The sequence below is a fragment of the Myodes glareolus genome, chromosome 2, assembly GCF_982192425.1.
Source record: "Myodes glareolus chromosome 2, mMyoGla1.1, whole genome shotgun sequence".
Taxonomy (NCBI): domain Eukaryota; kingdom Metazoa; phylum Chordata; class Mammalia; order Rodentia; family Cricetidae; genus Myodes; species Myodes glareolus.
Window position 1 is genome coordinate 53,159,686 of NC_142027.1, and position 22,313 is coordinate 53,181,998.

At 44.4% G+C, this 22,313-nt stretch overlaps 1 protein-coding gene across 1 annotated transcript in view; it reads right to left on the minus strand.

Annotated features, from left to right (window-relative positions):
• Positions 1 to 10,375, minus strand: part of Plcxd2 (phosphatidylinositol specific phospholipase C X domain containing 2) — a 65,059-nt gene extending 54,684 nt beyond the window's left edge. Inside the window, exon 1 of the mRNA XM_048454346.3 lies at positions 9,645 to 10,375. Within this exon, the coding sequence (XP_048310303.2) occupies positions 9,645 to 9,807 (163 nt within the window). The 5' untranslated portion in view covers positions 9,808 to 10,375. The remainder of the gene's footprint in view (positions 1 to 9,644) is intronic.
• Between the last annotated feature and the right edge of the window lie 11,938 nt (positions 10,376 to 22,313).

The following is a 22,313-nucleotide window of genomic DNA, read 5'->3' on the forward strand; positions in this document are numbered from 1 at the left end:
CACTTGGAAGACAGAAAAAGGAAGATCAGGAATTCAAGGCTAGCCTTAACTATATACTGAGTTCATAGCCTGTCTCAACCCCAACCCAAATAAGAAAGGAAAACAAACTACACTTCAAGTGTTTCATACTGACTGACTGATCCTGACATCCTGGGACAAAGCCAACAATCCTGGTGAGGAGTAGTGTTTGGGGAAGGAACGCTCTGAGGTGTGTTAACGGTTCCCGACCCTGGCTCCACCAGTCATGGACAATCTCCTGCCTTGCTTTCCTTCCGGGAACAGGACTGGGAGCCAGTTTCCTGGGTGCCCTAGATTCTGTGTATTCTTCTCTGTTATTTTGGATTTTTTTTCTAAGATAATCATTTCACGAAGAGTAGAGAGAAGAAGATTCTGCCTGATATGCTATGGTACGTGGCACAATGAAAAATACTTTGAATTCATGACTTTTCTTTAAGTGAGTTATATTTTTCTATATAGCCAATGAGAACCAGAAAAGAAAAATGGTTAAAAACGCTGCTGCTTCAAGTCAAATTAATACCGCATGCTCATTACTACTCAGGAGGCTCCACATGAACTCTCCGTGCTCGATCTAAACTCAACTCTAAGAAAGACTGAGCAGTTCCCGTTTTCACCTGGCTCTGTTTGGCATTCTTCCCCTCTGTTTCCAGTTGCGCTTTAAGAACATTGCTTTAAGAACATAAGACGTCAAATAATACATGGTCATAAAATATTCATCTAGGTCTGACAGAGTCCTGAATATTTGAGTTCCTCCATTACTGCAGACTATGGCTGTGCTCCAGAACACTTATGGGGTACCAAGGACTCCTTCATTCTCTCATTATTTCATCCTTGCAGGCTTGGACCTCACTGTGTAGCCCAGGCTGTCCTCAAATCTGTAGCAACTCACCTACTTCAGACTTCCAACTGGTGCGGACCACCTCACTTGGCTCTATTTTTTTTTTTTTTAAATTTGATTTCTGTTCAGAAAAAATACTGTTAGGACATAGAGAGTGTACACACACATACACACACACACTTCTAGAGTAAGCAGAGATTGTAAACCAACAGTTCTTTGAGAAATTTTCTGCTCCTGCAAGACAATACATTCACAAAGGAGGAGCTCTGTCTCAAGAACTGACATGACTTAGATGTCCCACTTAGAGACCGCTGCTGGCCTCTGTAACCCAAGTTGTTTCCTCCTGGAGTTACCTGCAGATCTGCAAAGGTACTATTCCTATACTATTTGATTCTCAGGGCTGTTCAGCAACATAAAGCACGGAAACTTTTAACGTCACAAGTGAGACATGGCTGGCCTCCTACTTAGCCATATTCATAAACACACAGATCTAGTGATAGATTCCTACCACCTGAATTTGCTCCTTGGGGTGTGTTCAAATTCTTTTCACACACACAAACACACCCGCTTCTTATAATGTCTATAACTGATCTCGGGAGGCCTGAATTGAAGCTGTAACTGCGTCAGAATCAGTAGAGTGGCTATAGATCGTTCCCAAAGGCAAAATTCTAGGAAGCTGGAGCACACCACCTATATAGCTTTACCGTGCCTGTGCTCAGAAACTCCTTGGGGCTGGAGAGAGAGGTAGAGGTGGGTGATCTGTCACACCTGGCAGAGCCCAGGTCAAAGCATGTGTTAGAAACCAAATCTCTGGCTTCCGAAGGATGTCTGGCAGAGGAGCATGCAGGAGAGAGTCGCCGAGCGGTCGGTGGGCAGGGTGGCAGAATGTTCATGAGGCGTGAGCAGTAAGAGACATCAGAATTTGGACCCTCTCAAGAGGAGGTTAAGATCATAGCAATTGTGCGCTAACTGTGGGAGAGTGCAGCGTGGTGGTGTGTGGAGGCCGAGGCATCTGTTTGCCTGGACGGTGAATGCACTCTATAGTCACGAGGCAGGGCTGTAAGCGATAGAAAGGTAAGTTCACAGGAACTCACTCTGCAATACTTCATTCTAGGACAGGAAGTAATATGGCCGGGTCAAAAAAGGTGAGGGCTAAGAGAATGATGGGAGAAGCGCTGCAAACATGGCCTGGCACGCCCCAGAGAGTCTTTCCGACAGGCTTTGGACGTCTGCAGATGACAAGGTCTGGCAGCTGAGTTAGGAGTAAGTGGACAAGACAGAGCCAATAACTAAAGGAGACTTCTCCAGCTCTCCTGACCAGTTGTTTCTATGGTGTTTAAGACTCTCTTGCAGTTTCCAACTAGGTAACCATTGGCCTCTATCCTGTTCCTAACTCTAACACTCCTAGGGGCATGGCCTGTCAAATTATGGTAATCTGATCAGAGGGACTCTCAGGGTTTAATTGGATAGTGGGCTTCTTAATTAGACTGTAAATTGCCTGAGGGTAGAGATTGCACCTCAGGCCTCTTTCCTTGTCCATCTAGGCTCAGGCTTTGGATCTTGTGAGTGGCTTTAAAAAGTCACATAATAATAATTGTATGGAACTTATTTGTACCAGAAAGCAGACTTAATACTCACCTTCAGCAAATAAGATGGGATACTATTATCTTGCTCAAGGTTTCAATCCTTGGGAGGGGTAAATTCAGGCAGCGTGGCAGGGCACTTATATTCATAACCAATTCACAATCTTGCCTGTATGTATGTATGTATGTATTTTTATTTATATTTACTTTGTGGTGCTATTGGACACTAAACCTGGGGCTTGGCGTTTGCTAGGCAAGTGCTCCACCAGTTACAGCCTCGGCTTTTGGTGTTTGGAGACAGTGTCTTACTACATAGCCCACGATGGCTTCAAACTTAAGAGCTTCCTTTTTCAGATTCTTTAACATTAAGATAACTAAGTCAGAATCTGTAGAGTTGCTTGAGATCTTTCCCACACCGCCACGCATGCACTCCCCCACTGTTAGCGCACAATTGCAATGATCTGCAGGCCTTTAGCACTACAGCGAGTCTGGGATCCCACTTCTAGCAGATACAGGAGATTGCTGAATTCTTGCCCTTTTTCTGTGATGTTGGGACAGATGTCCAGGAAGCGACGAGCTAGCTCGGGAGAGAAGACTGTTAGTTGGAGGTGCCAATGCTGATGCTGAAGCTGCTCTGTCTCCACCATGACTACCCATGAAAACAGAGCTGAACTGGTGGCACAGGGTTGTGACGCCAGTTACCCAAGATGCTGGTCAGGAAGATGGCGAGTCTAACTAAAGGCTGCCTGGCACTCTAATAAGACCCATTCTCCTAATAAAAAGTGAAAAGATGGCTGGGGAGACAGGTTGGTGGCAAAGTGTTTATTTGCATGTGTAGGCCTTGGTTCATTCTCCAGCACTACAAAAACAAACAAAACAAAATTTTTAAAAAGCATTCCTGCTTAAGAAATCACTTGATTTCTTATGATATATTTTAACTATGGAATCAGCATTATTTGGTTTGACTATGTCCTCACTCTTCCTTAGCCTCAAGTCCACCAGAAGAATGGACTGGTTCTGGGTTTATCTCAGAGCTCTGGACCACCCCAACACTGCTACACAGTCTGCTTGTTCACCTTTGAAATGATTGCTGAATTTTTATTAGATGTACCACACTTGGTGTGCCTTCCAAATCTGAGCAATGACCCCTTCATCCTGGTCCCTCTCACCCCCAGTGACTTCATCCCTGTGTCACCCAGGGGAGAAGAAAGTGTGTACCACAGAGAGGCGAGTTGCAGAAATCACCAGGTGGTCATTAGTTCGACTTCATGGAAATGGACACGATCCCAGAAGGGTAAGAAGCAAGAGAAGTCAGCAACCTGAGAAGACAGAGCCATCTGGGAACCGGAGCTGTGACAGTCACCCAAGACAGGATGGCCCTGAGGAAGGTGAGTAAGGCAGAGGCAGACCAGATCAGTGGGAGAAAGGTGAAAAGGGGAAGGTGAAACCAGAGCAGGGAGAGACAGCAGCGGGAAGGTGAGACGCTCCAGGCTGGCAAGGGAAGAAGGAAAGCAGAAAGGTTGCTGGACCAAAAGCCTGTTTCTTTTCTATCTTTCCCATCCATCTCTTTGGCCAAGAGTTTCATTTGCTAGGGTGCTTGTGACAGGGCCTGCCTAGAGCTTCAGGAATACAGTGCATACCAAGAAGGAATGGGTTCAAAAGTTTCCACATGGCCTCATGTTTCTTTCTACCAAAGGCAAACCTAGGCGGTCTGTTCTATTTAGCTCTGACCACATTGGAGAAGGAGCTGGGCTCCAGAGACTGAGGCAGGAGGATAGCTCCAAATGGAAGTCAGACTTGGCTATATAGTGAGTTCAAATCTGGCATGGGGTACAGTGTGAGCCCTTTGTCTCAGAACATTAAAAGTAAAAACAAACAACACAACACAACAGCAAATGATGACAATCGGACACCTACGTTCTCTCCCCCTGCGGCCTTCTGAATTATTCAGTCAACAGTCACCAGTGTCTGCTCATATACTGCTGACTCCATTGAATTGGGGTCATAAACGGAGACAAAGGCACTTCCAGCAACTAATTTACAGACCATAGGAAAAACAGCAGGGTGAGAATGTCACAATAAAGGACTGTCAAGGGCCATAGGGGTGGGGAAAGGTGCCTCCATCCACTCACTTTCCCCATCATGTAGCTCAATTAGACTATTTTATTGAGACCTACCCCTTCTCAGCCCTAATCTTCACGTAGTGTCTCCTCAGTCCTGACCCACTTACTAACTCTCTCTCTCGCTAAGTAGGGTCTCATGTAGCCCAGGCTTAAATTTCCCTCTGTGACCCAGCGTGGCCTCACATCCATAGAGACCTTCCTGGTACCTCAGCCTCTCAAGGCTGGAGTCAAAGGGTGGAGCTACCTTACCCCTCTCTAATCATTCCTTGAATACCATTTCCCAACAAAGTGAAGAATACGAGACGGAGATGCTCTGCCCATCCTGTGTGCCTCTGCGACACATCATCTATATCTATCTTGATGATCATCGCAGGTTGCTCTTAACTGTATATGGTGGGGAGGTCCTCAGAGGCATCTAGACATTGCTGGGCTATAAGTGTCTGTAGAAGTAGGGTTTTCTTAAAATGCGCTTAGGCTATAATGAGGTGAAAATGAGGAGGCTAAAGTGGATCCTGCTTCATTTTACACAACTATGCTCTTGTTTGAACCAAAATTAATTTCTTATTTTAAAGGGATATAAAAAATGTTCTTTAGACCTAAAAGGACCCAGCAAGCCTTTCCAATAGTTCTATTTTAACAAAGAACAGGTTTTAAAAACCCTAAATCAAGCTGGATGGTGGTGGTGAACACAACACCTTTAATCCCAATACTTGGGAGGCAGAGGCAGGCGGTTCTCTGTGAGTTCCAGCTCAGCCTGGTCTACAAAGCAAGTTCCAGGACAGCCAGGACTGGTACACAGAGAACCCTGTCTTGAAAAACGACAACAACAAACCAACCAACTAACCAACCAACCAACCAACCAAACAAACAAACAAAAGAACCCCAAACCCTAAATTAATATTTAATCTGAAAAAGATTAAGAATTTTACTGAACTCAGTATATTTTTTAATATGTTTACTTTTTGATATGAGTTTCATTCTGTACCCCCAGGCTGGCCTGAAACTTACTATGTAGTCCAGACTGACTTAGAACTTGCAGCAATTTACCTGTTTCAACTTCCCAAGCCCTGGGATTATAAACATGACTCACCACACCCAGCTCTTAATCAGTATCTTAATCACAAGTAGAAGACTGCTACTTTGTACCACAGAGTCAGAATCAACAGCATAACCCAAGACCTTTAAACTCAAGAAGGCTCTTCCCAATAGACCAAATATCTTACCTTGAATGAAGGAGAAAGAACATTGTTAAAAACTAAATAACAACACAAACAAAAAAAAGGCAGAAAAGGGCAGAGCAGTAATTTACACAGAGAAAATGGATTCACTCAAAATCAGTATACAGCCAAGTGTGGTGGCTCACACTGTCATCCCAACCAGAAGGGAGGCAGATGATGAAAGATTTTGGTAAGCTCCAGGTCAGCCTGGGCTACAGAGTGAAACCATGTTTAAAAAGAGAAAAAAGAAAGAAAAAAAGGAAAGAAGAAGAAAGAAAAGCAGTATATATTATATAGTTAAAAAAGGAAAGAAATAAAGAAAGAAAGAAAAGAAAAAGAAAGAAAAACTTTTCCCTTTCAGAAAATGTCAATAACATCAAGGAAAGTATTTGTATAGTAAACTTTAATTTTATAAAAGTAATATTTATAATTTCAAGACCTTTTACCTTGTAAAGATCAAATGACTAGATACAGTTGGGAATGAGAATAACTCTGAGATTCCCCTCCGAGATATTTCAATGTGTTTGAGTAACCGTGGAGCTTAACAGGTGGGGGTCACAGTTTCGGAAGTGCAGTAAGCCACCAGGGCTTTGTTGAGAGCACACATTCACATGTGTTGACTCTCATCAATGTCTAGGCACAGGCAGCAGGCACTCCCATCTGACAGAATTAAAACCATCCAGATCTATGATTGCCAGATCCCTCACCCTTTCCCTGACCTCTCCCCATATCATTGCTGCCACAATTCCCCTCCTGATGGATCTGGCTCAGCATTCAGACACATGGGGTCAAAGCATCAGTTCTGAATTTCAGTCTTACTGCATTCTAATTCAAACAAATCTGTCTGTCTATCTGTCTGTCCATCTGTCTATCTATCTACCTATCTCTATTCATCTATCAATCTATCATCTATCTGTCTGTCTCTATCCATCTATCATCTCTCTCTATATATATGTATGTATGTATGTATCTATCTATTGATCTATCATCTCTTTAGACAGCTTTCCTCTGTAACTAGCTCACATTCAAACTGATATATGACTGCTCGGATGAGAACCAGCGAATTCAGGCTGGGTGTGGTGAAATAGGCCTGCCATCCCTGGCGTTTGAGAGACAGAGGCAGAAGGATCAGGAGTCCCAGGTCAGTCAAGGCTACATGAGACTGTCACAGACAAACAAATGAATAACAACAACAAAAGACCACCCAGTTTTCTTTCCCATCCTGCAGAGTATGGGTTGGGAAATCTGCCTTTCCAGCCAGAAACCATCTCTACTGTTCTGTACTTTCCGAGGCCCCTCAAGGGCACTGAGGCAGTGAGCGAGTGTTTTTATTACATAAGCATCTAAATACTAGCTCTGCCACTCAGCATACATGGGGGAAAGAAGGTAAATTTTCTGGATGATAATTTCTTTCTTTCTTTCTTTCTTTCTATCTTTCTTTCTTTCTTTCTTCCTTCCTTCCTTCCTTCCTTTCGAGACAGGTTTCGAACTCACTATGCAATAGAGGGTGACCTTGAACTCCAAATCTTCCTGCTTGTACTCTGTCCCATTTCTATGCTGCTGGGGATCAGGCTGCAGACTTTATCCATGCTAGGCAAGTACTCTACCAACAGAGCTACACCCAACCCCTAATTTCCTTTTTCAAAAATGATGGTATTAATATCTATGGACTTCATGGGAAGTATCAGTACTCGAGGTACTGTGTGCCAGTGGGTATATCAGGGTGGAACTCAGTAATGGGTAGCTATTACCAGGCATGGTGGCCCAAGGCTGCAATTTGGAAGGCAGAATAGGAGGCTGTCAAGGTTGAAGTTAGGCTAAGCTACATAAGAGAGGTGCTTCTCTAAGAAGGGCTAGAAAAAAACAGTGTGTATGTTTTGGGGGTTGTGGTGGTTATGATGAAGTTAGCAGTGATGCAGAGAAAAAGGCAGATGATGGCCCCTTCCTGAACATCTTCCATATATTTTAATTTCTCATAAAGGCTAGTCTGAACTTGACTGTCAGCCTTTCTCCGGGATATATTAAATGTCAGGGCACAGTAAGGATAATTTGTAGTGAGGGGTGGGAGTGTGCATGGATAGTACTTAGTGTTTGAGTTTCCTGTTCTGAGCTGACTTACCTACATATGTTTCTTCCATTCCTGGGGGAAAACACCTCATGGTAGTAAATGTGACGTGTTTTTGGGAATCGGGAGTACTATTTTCTTTTTCCACTTAGCTTCACAAAGTAGGGTCAACAAACCCTGGGTGCTTCACAGAGCTAATACTGAGTTTACAGTATGGTGGCAGTTCTTAAGAATTCTGTTTCCTCTGGCAATTCTAGTAACTGAAATACAGTATAGAGCAGGAACAAACATGTAGATTCTTTGTAGAGTCAGTCGAAATGCACAGTCAAGGCCAGTAGAGCTACAGTTTGAACTGTCCAAAGTACAAGGAAGAAGGAAGTCAGCCTACCTGGACGTGTCCTGAGTGAAAAGGTCATTTAGGACCTGCCTAAGATGCCATTCTGTTTGCAAACATGAGCCACCCGCCATGTCACTCAGCAGAAATAATTCCATAGAAGAGCCCAAAGGCAAATGACTCATGTTAAAAGTGTCCCATGCATCGTTTTGCTGATGACTCCATAGGCATCAATTAAACATGGAAAAGACATGTTCTAAAGCATGGCCATCTGGCATTTCCCAAGGAACTGTAGTTAAGGGCCAGTAAAACAGAAACGATCATAACTGAAACAAGATTTTGCAACCTTTCCCTTGTTCAGCAGCAGCGAAGGCCCATGAGGACAAAGATCCTGGAAGAGCTCCAAAAGAAGAGGTGAGCCAGGCAAAACCTGCATCCACAGCCAGTATTCCTCTTCCCCATGCATAGAAAGCAGATGGAGGTGGCATGAGGTCATCTTTTAAGGCAGAAAACAGCAGCTAGATCCAGGGAATGCTTGTGAGTTTGTCTTACACTCTAAAGGTGAACTTTCATTGCTACGTGTCCAAGAAAGAGAAAGAAAAGGTCCATCCTTTGCTCCTTGAGTCCTTTCTAAGCGCCAGCATCACAGGACTGGGCTCATCTCACCAAGCCAAACTCAGTGTGGTCTCAAAATTCTTCCCAAGATAACTATGCTTTAACAACGCGTTTAGTGAAAAGATTAACTAATTGCATGGTAGTCAAGCTTTAAAGACTCTGGCAGGGAATGCGGCAGGAACAAAGGTGCTTTTCAAGGCTACAGTTCTAGATCAGCCAGGCAGACACCTGTGTATATATAGACAAAGCTTCAAACACCATCACTTCATCACACCTAATGACTGCCTGCGAGGACAGCTTGCATCCTCTATTTCTGGCTTTTCCCGACAACAAAACTATGTGTCTTCATACCCACCGAGTTTTAACCTGTTTTCTAACATTTAACTGATTTTTTTTCCACACAAGGGCAGATAAACAAGAAAAGAGATATTTTTCAGCTTCAATTTTGATCCAGAGCTAAGATTATTAACGACTTTTTATCCATTATCTTTGATATTCTCACCCCCCCCCTTTTCCTTAAATGATTCAAGTCAAGAAGCCCTTCACATACCTGGGGCTCAATATTAAGAAGGTTAGCATTCTTAGATTGAGGCTGTATGGTATAAACAAAATAAAAACAACAAAACAGCTGTGCCGTGATTCCATTCTTCTGTCTGTCCCTTTTGCTAGTGATGCAGTCTGCCTGTCCCTCCTTAAATCTTAACCTTCCTGTTAAGTTTTTTATTTGGAAATAAAAAAGATCACTTACAATTATTGTTTTTTTCAACACAACAGAAAACAACCCAGCCCATTAACAAACACTAAAATGGCAGAATTAAACACAACGTGAAGAAGTAGTTATAGACGAGTACCTGGGATTGCCAGATTGGAAAGGGGGACGTTGTGGAGGTGAGGGGGGAGCGAGGCCATCCAGTCGGCATTGCAGACCTCCGAGGCCGCCTTTGTCCCGCTGGGATTGGGAGAGCAGATGGTCCCCATCCTGAGTTTCCTCCTGGCCTTTCTAAATGCTAGCATCCCTCTCGTCCACGAATTAGACAGGCTCAGCCGAGAACCAGTCACTCTGTGATCATCACCGCTCGGGGCTCTCTAGACATTTCAGAGCCACATGGGTCACGCCAGCCTTTTCAAGATGCTTTTCTGGCTGGGAGATGGGTTAAAAAGGTGTTTCCCTACCCGTTGCGCCCGCAGTCCCCACCCTCTCCGCCTCGCCTCTGAGATCGACTCCTTTAATCTCCTCAGTGTCCCTGCTCAGTTAAACTTCTTAGTCCCCCTCTGGAGACGGGGGAGGCAGGCCCGAAGACACAAACCTCACTGACACTCACGGCATCCAGGAACAGCCACACCCGCAGCTACTCACACGACAGGTGCCCACAGGGCATAGAGACATGCCAGAGGGCTGCACACACGTGCGCGCCCGGGTTGCACCATCTCTAGTTCATGGGTGCTTCCGTGGGTGTCACTGGGCTAGTACACAAGCTGGGCCTGCCTTCCACCCGCCTCCCCGGCTTCTCTGCCCCCTGCCCTGTGCTTTCCTGAAAGGCTCTCAGAAGAGTAACCGGCGGCCCCGGGACTCTGGCGGCCCCGCCCCGCACTGCCGGGCAGATTTGCCAGGCTAGGCGAGCTGTGATTGGCCTTCGACGGAGTGCGTTCTGATTGGTCGACGCTCTGGGGGCCCGCCCCTGCATCCCGCTCCCACGCCTCCCCTGACTCTTAGCTCCTCCTTTCTCCACTCCAGCCCCCTTGCCTGTGGACTGACCGAGCTGCGGCCTGCTGTTCCCTAAGGGGAAATGAGCATTGTGCCGTCTGTCTTCAGATTGAGCTTTCCAGCTAGATCTTCGAGGCGACCACAGATAGTTCTCCCCTTTCCCTTGCACTCACTGTGGTGAAAATTGCACAGGAAGCACTCCATTTTCCGCAGACCACGAAAGCAGCAGGAACAGGAGAGCTAGAGAGGTGCTGCGGCGGCTCATATTTGGATGAGAGCTACCAAAGGACGGTTTGTGTTTGAAACGTTGCAAACTGATAGTTCCCCTACGCCGCCGGCTGCAGCCGGTCGGTGTCATTATTCCCATTTTACAGAGGAGGGAATAATGGCGCTATACATTCAAATTGCGATGTTTGGAACCTTCTTTTGAATTGCTTGTCCCATCTGCTCTCCGTGGTATTACCACAAAGCAGAAAGGGTTGCTGAAACACTTCCTTCTAATGGATCAAATAAGCCCGAGGCAAGTCACATGGGGCAGTCTTTGCAAACCTCATTTTGAAATGAGGTTCCCTAACCTGGTCCGTAGAGCACAGACCCATTTATTTCTCTGCTGCCTGAAATGTTCCCACTTCAAATAGTACTTAAATGTAGTACAGAATTTCATGACCTGATATGATTGCCTAGAACTCATATTACATTTGCAGATTTCCTGTATGTGTTTATCTGTGAGCATGCCCGTGTGGAGTTCAGAGGACTGAATGCTTCAGGTCACTCCTTCCATGATATGGATCCCAGGGATCTGGCCAGTTAAAAAAAGAATCTCAGTGGTAATTTGCAAACAGGCAAATTTATTTTAAAATGAGGTGGCCTTGATGGTAAGAAGGGCCCTAGGGACCGAGGAGGGCCTTAGGGAGAAAGAAAACAGAGTCCAGGACTCACACAAGTAGAACACCAGATGCTCCGGTCCAGAACCCTAGACCAGCTGTCATTTAATCACCAAATGACCCAACTTCATCTCTGTACTGCCGGGCCACCTTTCCGTAGCCACATTTCCTGAGGCACAGTGATGCCTTTTGACATATTTTTTCTTCTTCTTGGATATTCTTAACACTCACTTAAAAACTAGCTTCCCTGCGTAAAATTACTAAGTCTCCATGGAGGAGTGTTGCTTGACAGCTCATTCAAAGAAAGTATATAATATTTGTCTTGTATCTTCGGGTGTTTAAAGGGCATTGCAGTGTACAGTGTTCTTTTAATGATACCACAAGATCTTACCAATATGTCACCTAGCTGATAGAGTCAACAAAATCTCCCCACAAGACAAAAAGCCCCTCAGTGGAGCAGTATCTCAAGATTTGTTTTGCAAATTCCACATTTCTGGTCTTCCTTTGGGTATATATGTATGTATTTAGTTTCCAGACAAAAACAGTTTTCTGGGAGCTAAGACCAAAAAAAAAAAAAAAAAAGTGCTCTTGAAACTCAGCTGTGGAGTGTTCCTTGCTCTGTGCTTCTCCTGTATTCTTCTTGGTATTGAACTGACAGTGGTACCAAGCGTTGAGGAGCTCTGTTTGTCTGTTCGGTAGGTGAAGCTGGGATCTTTGACTTACAATGTAGAAAATCACGCCAGGGTAGTCCTTGTGAAGCAAAGCTGGAATTTAAGACGATTTGAATGGGACTGGCATCTGGCTCAGTTGGTAGAGTGCTTGCCGAGCATGGATCAAATCTTTGGTTCCAGCCCCAGCACCACGTAAACCAAGCATGGTGGTGCATGTCTTTGATCCCAGCATTCCAGAGGACGAAACAAGATGACCAGAAGTTCAAACCCAGTCTTAGGTACATAGTGAGTTTGCAGATTGCTTGGGCTACATAATAAGTCTGGGCATGGTGGCTCATACCTATAATCCCAGCACTTAAGAACCTGAGAAAAGAGGATACAGATTTGAATCTAGTCTAGTCTGCATTAAATAAGACCTTGTTTCCAATGGACTGGCCCCTCCCCCACCAGTCACTAATTAGGAGAATGTTCTACAGGCTTGCAAGTGGACCAATCTTATGGAGCCATTTTCTTAATTAAGGTTCCTTCCTCTCAGATGATATTAGCTTTAGGGCCAAGTTTACATGAAATTATCCAGCACAGGTATCCTTATTTTTACTGTTTTGTTTCCTTCTGTTTGTTTGTTGTGCATGTGTATTGAATGTTTGTATGCGCGGTTATGTATATTGGTGCAAGTGCACGCAGAGGCCAGAAGTTAACACCAGTGTCCTCTTTAATTGCTCTCCACTTTATTCTTCAAGTTGGGGTCTCTAACTAGGCCTGGAGTTCACCAAGTTCAGGCCGACTTTGATAAACTAATTATATGAGCTATAATAATAGTGAAAAACAGAGAAAGGAGATTTGTCCAGTATAGTCATATACTTTGTGAAGATATACAAAGGGATCCAGTGGACCCCCCCCCCCCCACTGAGTTCATCTTCAGGGTCATTATGAGGGTAAGGTGTAAATAGAAAGTAAGAGATAATGCATTACTAAACAGTCCAAACAAATCGTCTCCCATTCTACTCCCAACTCCCATTGTTTTGGCTCCAAATTTCTCCTGCACGGTCATTTGGAAGATTGTAAACCTTTATCCAGAGATGAAAATTTAATTTCTTGGGATCCACTGCTTCAATAGATTTGTACCAAAAAGAGAGGTACAGATGTCTCTAGACTATACTCATGTAGTGATATTTCATTTGTATTTTAATAAATAAAGCTTGCCTGAGACCAGAGAATAAAACAGCAGCCCTGGTCAGCCTTATAAACCAGGCAGTGGTAACACACACCTTTAATCCCAGTAGCCACACTAGTTTGCCATAGATACCGGGCGGAAGTGGTGCACACTTTTAATCCCAGAACTAGAGTGGAATATAAGAAGGAAGGAGACAACTCTCAGACATGGTCTAACTTCTGAGAATTCCTGGAGGCAGGATCGTTATTTTGGACTGAGGTAGAGGAAAGAGCCAGTGGCTGACTGTTATGCTTTTCTGACTTCAGGTTGAACCCCTATATCTGTTTCTGAGTTTTTATAAATCGTGCTATATGCTCATTTCTTCCAGACAGTCTGGTTACAACCTTGATTGTCTGTGTTTTATTATTTTCCCTTTCTCCTCCCCTCTATTCCCTTCTTTGTCTCCCCTTCCTTTTCTCATCTTCACTCACTCCGTTCATTTCTTTCCTGTTGGAGTGTGGACGTGGGTCAAAGAATCCCAAGCTAACACTAAAAGATTTAATTTTTAAAATTATTATTATAAGGGAAAAACTCACTGAACAAGAACGAAAAGTCCAACCTCAGGTGTGTAACTGGGGAACCAGAGAGAGCGAGCCCTGGGCAGGCCAGCGGTTTTCTCTGGGTACCCAAAAGGTCATGCCCCAACCTCTTAAAGATTATTGACTGATAAAGTTTCCCCATCACCTCCCCCTTTCATCTAAATAATAGAGTTTAAAACCCAATACAAAATTATATAGATTAGGAACAGATATCAAGTATAAAATTAGGATTACAACCAGCATAAACAATATTAAGCAAGGAACACATGTTAAATGTTTTAACAAATGTTTTATCCTAAAGAGTTAAGTCTTATATTGGAAATGGCTAGGTTAAATCATAGGAGGAAGGTAACTATGACTATCTAATCTTTAAATTCATCAAATGCCCAAGAAGGGAGAAAATATTACTTGAGTAGGCAGGAACTGCAATCAAGTGGCTTCCAAAATGTGTGCTATATAACAGAGACAGCTGGCTACCTGAGCAATCACCCAAAGTCTCATTTGCAATGTTGAAGCAACCAACTTTTTTAGAGTAACTGACAGACCACTTTTAGAGGCAGGAAAATTTTTAGAGCTGTCTTACCTTGTCATAGCAAGGTTTGGCTGTCTTTTTTCTTGTGACCTGCTTATCCAGCCTGGACACCCTGTCAGTGGTCGAGGAATGGGCAGTTTCTTGCCCAAAGGGCGAAGAAAACAAACTCCAAGTGGAGTGAGTGTCTTTGGTGCTCAACATTCTCTCGGGAATAGATTGGTGCTGTCATGAGCACTTGTGTTTCACATCAACAGAACCCTAAGTTATTTAAATGCCACATTTTACAGATCCTTGAAGTGGTTGAAGATGACCTATCTATGTAGAACACAATCTCTATGTATCTAAAGAACCTAATTAATCTGATTATATGTATAACAAACAGGAATAACTATTGACTTATAATACTAAATACATGTATAGCTTAAAAACTAAGACTTTATATCAGAATATTAAATAATCTGTAAATAACTGTGTAGTAAATGAGAACAATGACTTCAAAATGTAAATAATGTATGAGTATCTTGATCAGAAGTAGAAATATATAATGTAATGTGATAAAAATATCCTAAAAATTGTATCAATATATAAAATGTCTTAAACAGAGGTAGAAATATGCATGCATACAATCTGATAAAATAACTTTTCATAGATGTACAAATATTGTAAACAGAAGTAGCAAATATAATTTGAACCTGTATCAATATACAAGAAACTATACCAATGTAAATTGTCCATAAATCATAGCTAACAAGTATTTACTCTATTACTCACTATTATTATTGTTATTAGTGTGAGTAAGTTCACACTAAATTACCTATTATCCCATTCAATTTTTCCTCTCTCTTTTTTTTAAAAGGGGATTTCTGGGCCTACATAATTTTCACCCCAACCCTCTACCCTATACAAGTAATAATCAACTCCTAAATGGTGTCCCCAGCCCTGAGGAAAAACTATGTTGGAGTGTTGACGCAGGTCAAAAAATCCCAAGCTAACACCAATAGATTTCAAATACACACACACACACACACACACACACACACACACACACACACACACACACACACTAAAGGGCAAACTCACAAAACAGGAATAAGAAGTTCAACCTCAGGTGTGTAACCAGAGAGAACAAGCTCTGGGTGGTGGTAGGCTGGTGGTTTCTCTGGTACCCAAAAGGTCATGCCCTAACCTGGTTCAACCTCTTAAAGGTCATTGAGTAACGGAGGTTTCCCATCACTTTCTGTTTCTCTTTCTTTGCAGACAGGACCACAAAGAACCAAGCATACTCTAGAACTTACTATGGCACCAAATAGCACCTTGGATTCCTGAGTGGTGAGGGATTCTGCACGAAAACCGGGAATGAGAATAAAGAAGATGAGAATTTCTTTATTAACTCCTTTAAAGCAGGAGGACGAAAGCAAGAGCTGGGCCCAGGAGATCCCGCATGAGTTGATGAGTTGTGCCAAGTATGTGTATAAGAAGTATAGCACATTTTTATGATTTGTAGGGGGGAAATGGTCATGGTTAGTGGAGAGTTAAGTCAGACAATGTTGGCAAAGAGAACAAGGTGTACTTCCGACATAGCTGCCCAAGGACTATATAACCACAGTCCATAGAGAAGAACCATAGTTTCAATAGGTCCCAAAAGCTTCAACCTTGACTCCAATGTGGCACTAGCTCCATCATCAGACAGGCCTTGCCAAGTCCATTCCTGGACTTTGCCCTTTTATCATGGCCTCTGAGAAAGTCTCGGGTCAGCTGGCTCCATACCCTTGATTCTTGGTAACAAGTGCAGGAAGCTGACTCTTTCCCTTCCTAGGTTCTTTTACCTCCTGTCCATGCAGCCTCAGCAAGAAAGAGCTGATTAAGAAAGCTCCAATGAGCTCCATGCGGTGGACCTTGCCTATAATCCTAGCACTTGTGTGGCTGAAGCAGTGGGCCCAAGAGTTCCAGGCCAGAGCAGGCTACATAGTGAGCCCCAGGTCTTCCAGGTCATGGTGGGTGACAGTGGGAGAGACCCTGTCTCAAAAACAACAGCGACAAAACTACTACAGAAATTTACAAACATCATTTTCAAATAAAAGATAGTATTCAGAAATTGAGTGTTCATGATAGGATGCTGTCAAAGTTGTCAAGGGGATAGGAAACTAACAGGAGGGGCAAAAATGTAAAATCAATGCTAATGAATAATCACAACCAACTGGAGTGCTTACCATGCACAAACCGTTCCAACAGAGTTCAGGAATGGAAAGAAAGCAGAATAACTCCAAGACAGTATATAATCAGTAAAAAAAGAAAGTGGGGCTGGGGGAAGGGGAGAAAAGTGTGTTGTAAGTAGTGAGACGACGTGGGATGAAGCCGTAGCCCAGACGTTTGCGGACACAGTAAAGAGGCATAGAATGTGACAAGGGAAGGGCGGGTGTGGCGGAGTAGAAAGGCAGGGACAGCCGAGGAAACATGAGCCAAGCTGTGGCAGTGAGTGTAGGTGTGAGCAGACAGTCACACTGGCGCGGCCGTGGGAACAAATGGACACGCAGCACCATTGCTTTCGGTTAACTTTCACACCAGCCTCAGGAACTCGGACTCTGGCTGCTCTTATGCTCAGAGGCTGAACACGTCCCGGTTTTTAGGAGCAGAGCTGAGACTCCAAGGCTCTCCACTATTATGCCAAGGACTCCGCACTCTACGCTACCTATCATTATCATAAATCAGGCAAAGCATGTTTATGACCAAAGCGTATTAAAACGTTGACCCTTTTCTTTGGGCAAGAGAAACGACTGTAAGTTTTTAGAACAAGGGAAATGAAACTACCTGGTATTGCAAAAAGATTCCTACAGCAGAGTGGCAAATAATGGAAAAACAAACATAATTTAGGAAAATGATCAAAATCGATTGTCTAAGCAAAAATCAGTGCGAGAGCCTGGCAATAAATGCATGGCCCTCCCTAAGTCTGCAGCTTGCTTTTCTCATTCCTTACTGGAACCTTTAATTCTGGAGCCTGGGTGGGCAGCCAGACAACCTCTTAAATTATATTTCATTACGTTAAACCCTCGTCAAACTCTTCATCCCTTTTTATTTTACATATGTAAATCCAAACCTGCTCCTTCTTACAGATCCATTTACAGATTTTGTTTTCTGAAATGCCCTCTCTAAGACTGGAGTAAGGAACATAATGGAGTCCTGAAGAGATGGCTATAGCACTTGGCCCTCCTTAAGGGCTGTGCTATATTTTGAAATATCTATATTCCGACGCTGGTTTATTTGTTTTGTTTGGATTCGTGGTATAAATGATGAGAGTGCCAGGGCAGCACCTAAATAGTTTCCACTTGGCTAAGTCTGTTTGGCAGAATTCCTAGCCTGAATTTTCTATAATTGAAGGCACTCAAAGATCCTCAAAGCAAATACATTGTCTTAGAGGTGTTGGGACTGGGGCTGTCTCTAGATTCAGAGCCTGCTATACCGTCCAGGCTATGTGCTAGGTGAAAAAGGTGCAGATCTCAAGCAGGATCAGCCACCAGGCCAGGTATATCTGATCCAAAGATATTGCTTGAGATATGAGAGGATATATGACGCTCTGAGTTCTGCAGTGCGCGCGCTCTCTCTCCCTCCCTCCCTCTCTCTCTCTCTCTCTCTCTCTCTCTCTCTCTCTCTCTCTCTCTCTCTCTCCCAGTCTTTATTTCCCTGTCTCTGCCCCACCACCGCCATATATACATATTTCTGGTTTTTTTTTCCTCTGTGGGAGTAGAATGGGTAGGGAAAGGGTATTAAAATAAGGAGCCAGAATGTAGAAGATGGACTGTCATATAAATGTAATGCCAACTACTTTGTTTCTTCATGTCACGTCACCACAGTCTCAAGAACATGTGATGCAACACACATACGCCTGACCATGAGGCAGCATTCATGTGTTTGCTCCACACCTTTCGTGATCAGGGCTGGACCCCCAAATCCTTGCTCTGCTGTTATTGTGACTCAGGGCCTTGACTGTACTGGGACTGTACACGTGTGAAACGGGGTGAGACAGCAGGGTCTTAGCAGAAAGTAATCATGGGCTCTTATCACATGCAACCCTCTGTTTGTCCCCCGCTGAGACTGCAGAGGGAGGCAGGAGGGGATGTGCCAGGGGCTGACTCCATTTGTAACCACGCATGTTTAGGGCATGTGTGTTTAGTCAGAGGCTTTGTGCTTTCCAAATGTATGGTTCAACACGTTATTGATCTATGAAGAAAAATTCCCCTCGCAACAATGCCGTATTTCTGCGGAATTTCCTAAAGGAGAGTTCCCCAAATTGATTATGGTAGCATTTGTTTTCATTGTCATTTCTTCCTTCAACACCGTCTTACTCCTGCGGTCAGACCCACCTTACACCTCTCGCCTGAAAGCCCTTAGCCCTTGGGCAACAGCTGTGATTTCAGAGGCGAGGGCGCCACCTGCTGGCACAACAGCAGAGTGCCTTTCAGTTTCCAATTACTCCAACAGGTCTAACCACCGGCACCAGAGACAATGGAGAGATTGTTCCTGAGGTTCCTGGTTCAAATGCCAACCCGACTCAGATCCTCTTGGGTAGGGTGACATTTCCCATCCTTTAAGAGAACTCCCCTGGGGATTTTTATGTCCTCAATATTTGAGACTTAGTCTGTGAAAGACCAAACTTTCTTATGTGGGGAAGAAAATGAACAGGTAGAAAGAGAGAGCAAGCAATTATTCTACACATTGGATATCAATTTACATATTTAGAGAAATGTACCTTTGACAAAAATAGTTCATCTGAACTTAATTGGCAGGAAAGCCAGCTCCTCTACCTCCCCTTATCTTTCTAGTTTTTGCTCCTCTCCCTCTTCCCCCATCTCCTCCCTGCCTCCGCCCCCCCATTCCCTTCTTATTCTCTCATGTTACTCAGGTCGGTTTCCAACTCAACTCACGACTGGCCTGCCTGAACTCCCAATTCTCCTGCATCTGTGGGACCACTTTCACCCTGTCCGTCTCCCCACCCCTCACCCCGTTATCTCACTTCTCCAGAGACTTTTAGTAACATGTCCCTCCGTGGGAACTCAGACCGTCATCATAATTGGGTGGGCCCCTGTCCATGTGCTGTCACTTAGCAAACTCAATCTTCTACAGGGACGTTTGCTTTCAGCCAATTTGGTTGACTTTAATTTTGGTGTTGGTGGTGTGAGTTAGAAGCCTCACCAGGCTACAATTTTCTTCTTTTCCTGAAAAGGCTTGAGTGTTCCCTGGCCTTCTGATGCCTTTGGTTTCAGATGATGCAGGTCTCTTTAACTGCCATCTCAACAGCCACTGAACCCAGTCCTTCTCTGGATCCCTTCTTCTCAGCCATCAGATAAATCAGTTAAAGAACTATCTGGGCTGGCCGCCCTTCCTGGGAACTTCAGAACTGGCGGTGAAAGTGAACTTTACTCCCCTCCCCGCCCCCACCCCCCACTCCCCAGTCTAGTATAAAGAAGTGAAATGTGTTCTAAAAGATAGAAATATTGGCTGTGTACTGCAGTCCAAGAGAAATGAGTCCTTGTGACCGGAAGTAGGGCAAGAGGGCAGTGAGGTGTTGTTGAAGCCCTTGGTGGGTGTCTAGATAGGGTTTCTAACTGCAATGGAACACCACGGCTAAAAAGCCAAGTGTGTGTGTGTGTGTGTGTGTGTGTGTGTGTGTGTGTGTGTGTGTGAAGGGTTTATTCAGCTTATACTTCCCACATCACCAAAGGATGCCAGGAGAGGAACTCAAACAGGGCAGGAACCTGGAGGCAGGAGCTGACACAGATGCCATGGCTTCCTGCTTCCTGGCTTGTTCCCCATGGCTTGCTCAGCTGCTTTCTTATAGAACTCAGGACCATCAGCTTGGAAATGGCATCACCCACAATGCGCTGGGGCCTCCCCCATCAATCACTAGTCAAGAAAATGCCCTATAGATTGATCTCGTGGAAGCATTTTCTCAAGCGAGGGTCCCTCCTTTCAAATGACTCTAGCTTGTGCCACGCTGACCTAAGACTAGCCTGCACAGGGGAAAACTGAGCCACAGAAGGTTAGGGTCTCTCTAGCCATTTTCTGTGGGTGCCCTTCCTCTTTGTGCGGATGCACACACTTTCCTTCCCCTCCTCCCCTTCTCTTCCCTCACCTCTGCTGAGCCTCTTCTTCTGGGATGGGGAACTTTTGGACTGATTGATCGCAAGCATGATGCATCTGGTAGTAGAGTCATGCTATTGCCACCAGCGGCTTGAGACTGTGATTTTACAAGTGACTTTCTAGGAGTCTGTTGGTCACCCAAATTAGGGCCTGGGTGCAGTTTCATCTTTCTCTCTCTTTCTTTCTTTCTTTCTTTCTTTCTTTCTTTCTTTCTTTCTTTCGTTCTACTTCCTCTTTGCTCTTTGTTTGACTGTGAGGAAGTTTGCCTACAGGATTCAGTCAGTCTCATCGGCAGAAATTATAATATCCAAGTCAGATCAACTTATACCATAGAGGCAGACAAAGAGATCTCTGAGCCACTGCACCCTCCACTCTTCCGTAGCCTGATGCCTTTGGCCTTCAAGTTTTAGACCACTGTGTCTTGCCTGGCTAGGCTGGTGGTTTGTAGCTACTTATTTGAGATAATAGTGACTGCTTGCTCGTATATTTTTCTTTTTACCCGTTGGTACTTCCTTGATACTACTGATCCATGTTACGCTATAATTGAGCACATATACATATATTCCAACATATATATGAATATGAATAATATATATGATTCAATTGTTCATTCTAAGTCATTGGCCAAGCAAGCCAGTTAGGTACTGGCTTCTCCTAGCCTCAATGATCTGCCACCTGAAGGATATTTAGAAAACTGTTGATTGGAAATGTATACATTGGTCTGTGTTGTGCTGTGGGTCAAAAATGGTAGCGCTCAGCTGACCTGAGCGAGACACTCCTACACTCTCGCTAACCACTTATTACACCAGGCATTTGTTCCCTGCTTGTCAATCATTTTCTGTCATTTGCCACTCACTCCCATAGCATTCTACCGAGCACTGACTTGTCCCGGTCTCATCCCTAAGCTAGGGATGCTGAGGGATGCAAAGGCAGCTGTCCTCAGCCCAGAATGCTGGAGTCCAGTCCAGGACTTCATAACCTGATCTTCCTAAACCAGGGTGACACTGCAACCATTGTTCTTATCTGTGGCGCGCCCCTTGACCAGCAAGGAAGAACGACCACAAAGTCGAGGATTCTTCTCAAATCACACTTTATTGGAGGCTCTTGGTTGAAGGGAGAGCGGGAAGCGAGAGAGAGCACGAAAGCCAAGTGGCAGTTGCTTTTCTAGGGTGGAGGCACTGTCCTGATTGGTGAATACCATTCCGCTGAAGCCCAGGGCTTCGGAATTGGCTAGGGAACAAGGCTCAATTGCGCATGTACAAGCAAAGGGCGCTCAGCCACACCCAGCACTGCCAAAGAAGGATTTGTTTACCTCCAAGCTGCAGGACCGCCAGTGTCATATTGTAATGGCGATATCTGGACGGCTCCTTACACTTATTCTTGAATTTCTTTCTCTCAGTGTGTGAGCCTGGGGTGGGGGTGATGCGAGGGTGTATGTGGAGGTCAGAGGACAGCTTGTTGCAATCGGTTCTCTCCTTCTTCCATGTGGTTTCTTGGAACTGAACTCAGGATATCCGGCTTGGTGCTAAGTGCCTTCCCTTAATGCATCATCTTGTTGGTCTGGCATTGCAAAATTTGATTGAGATGTTATGGCTGGAGATGGGCAGATGGCTCGGTGGTTAAGAAAGCTTGCTACTTAGAGGACTGGAGTTCAGTTTCCTGAACCACAGGGGGTGTTAGGAATATTTCTTAATATTAGCTCCCTGCCGACACAAAAATTCCCAATCAAGCCAAATCAAAACAAGCCAAATTAAGAAATAACCAGGTTTAATGGGAGATTTGCACCCTTGGGTGGCCCCGAGGGGGAACCGGGAAGCCGCAGGAACAGGACCCCGGGAGGA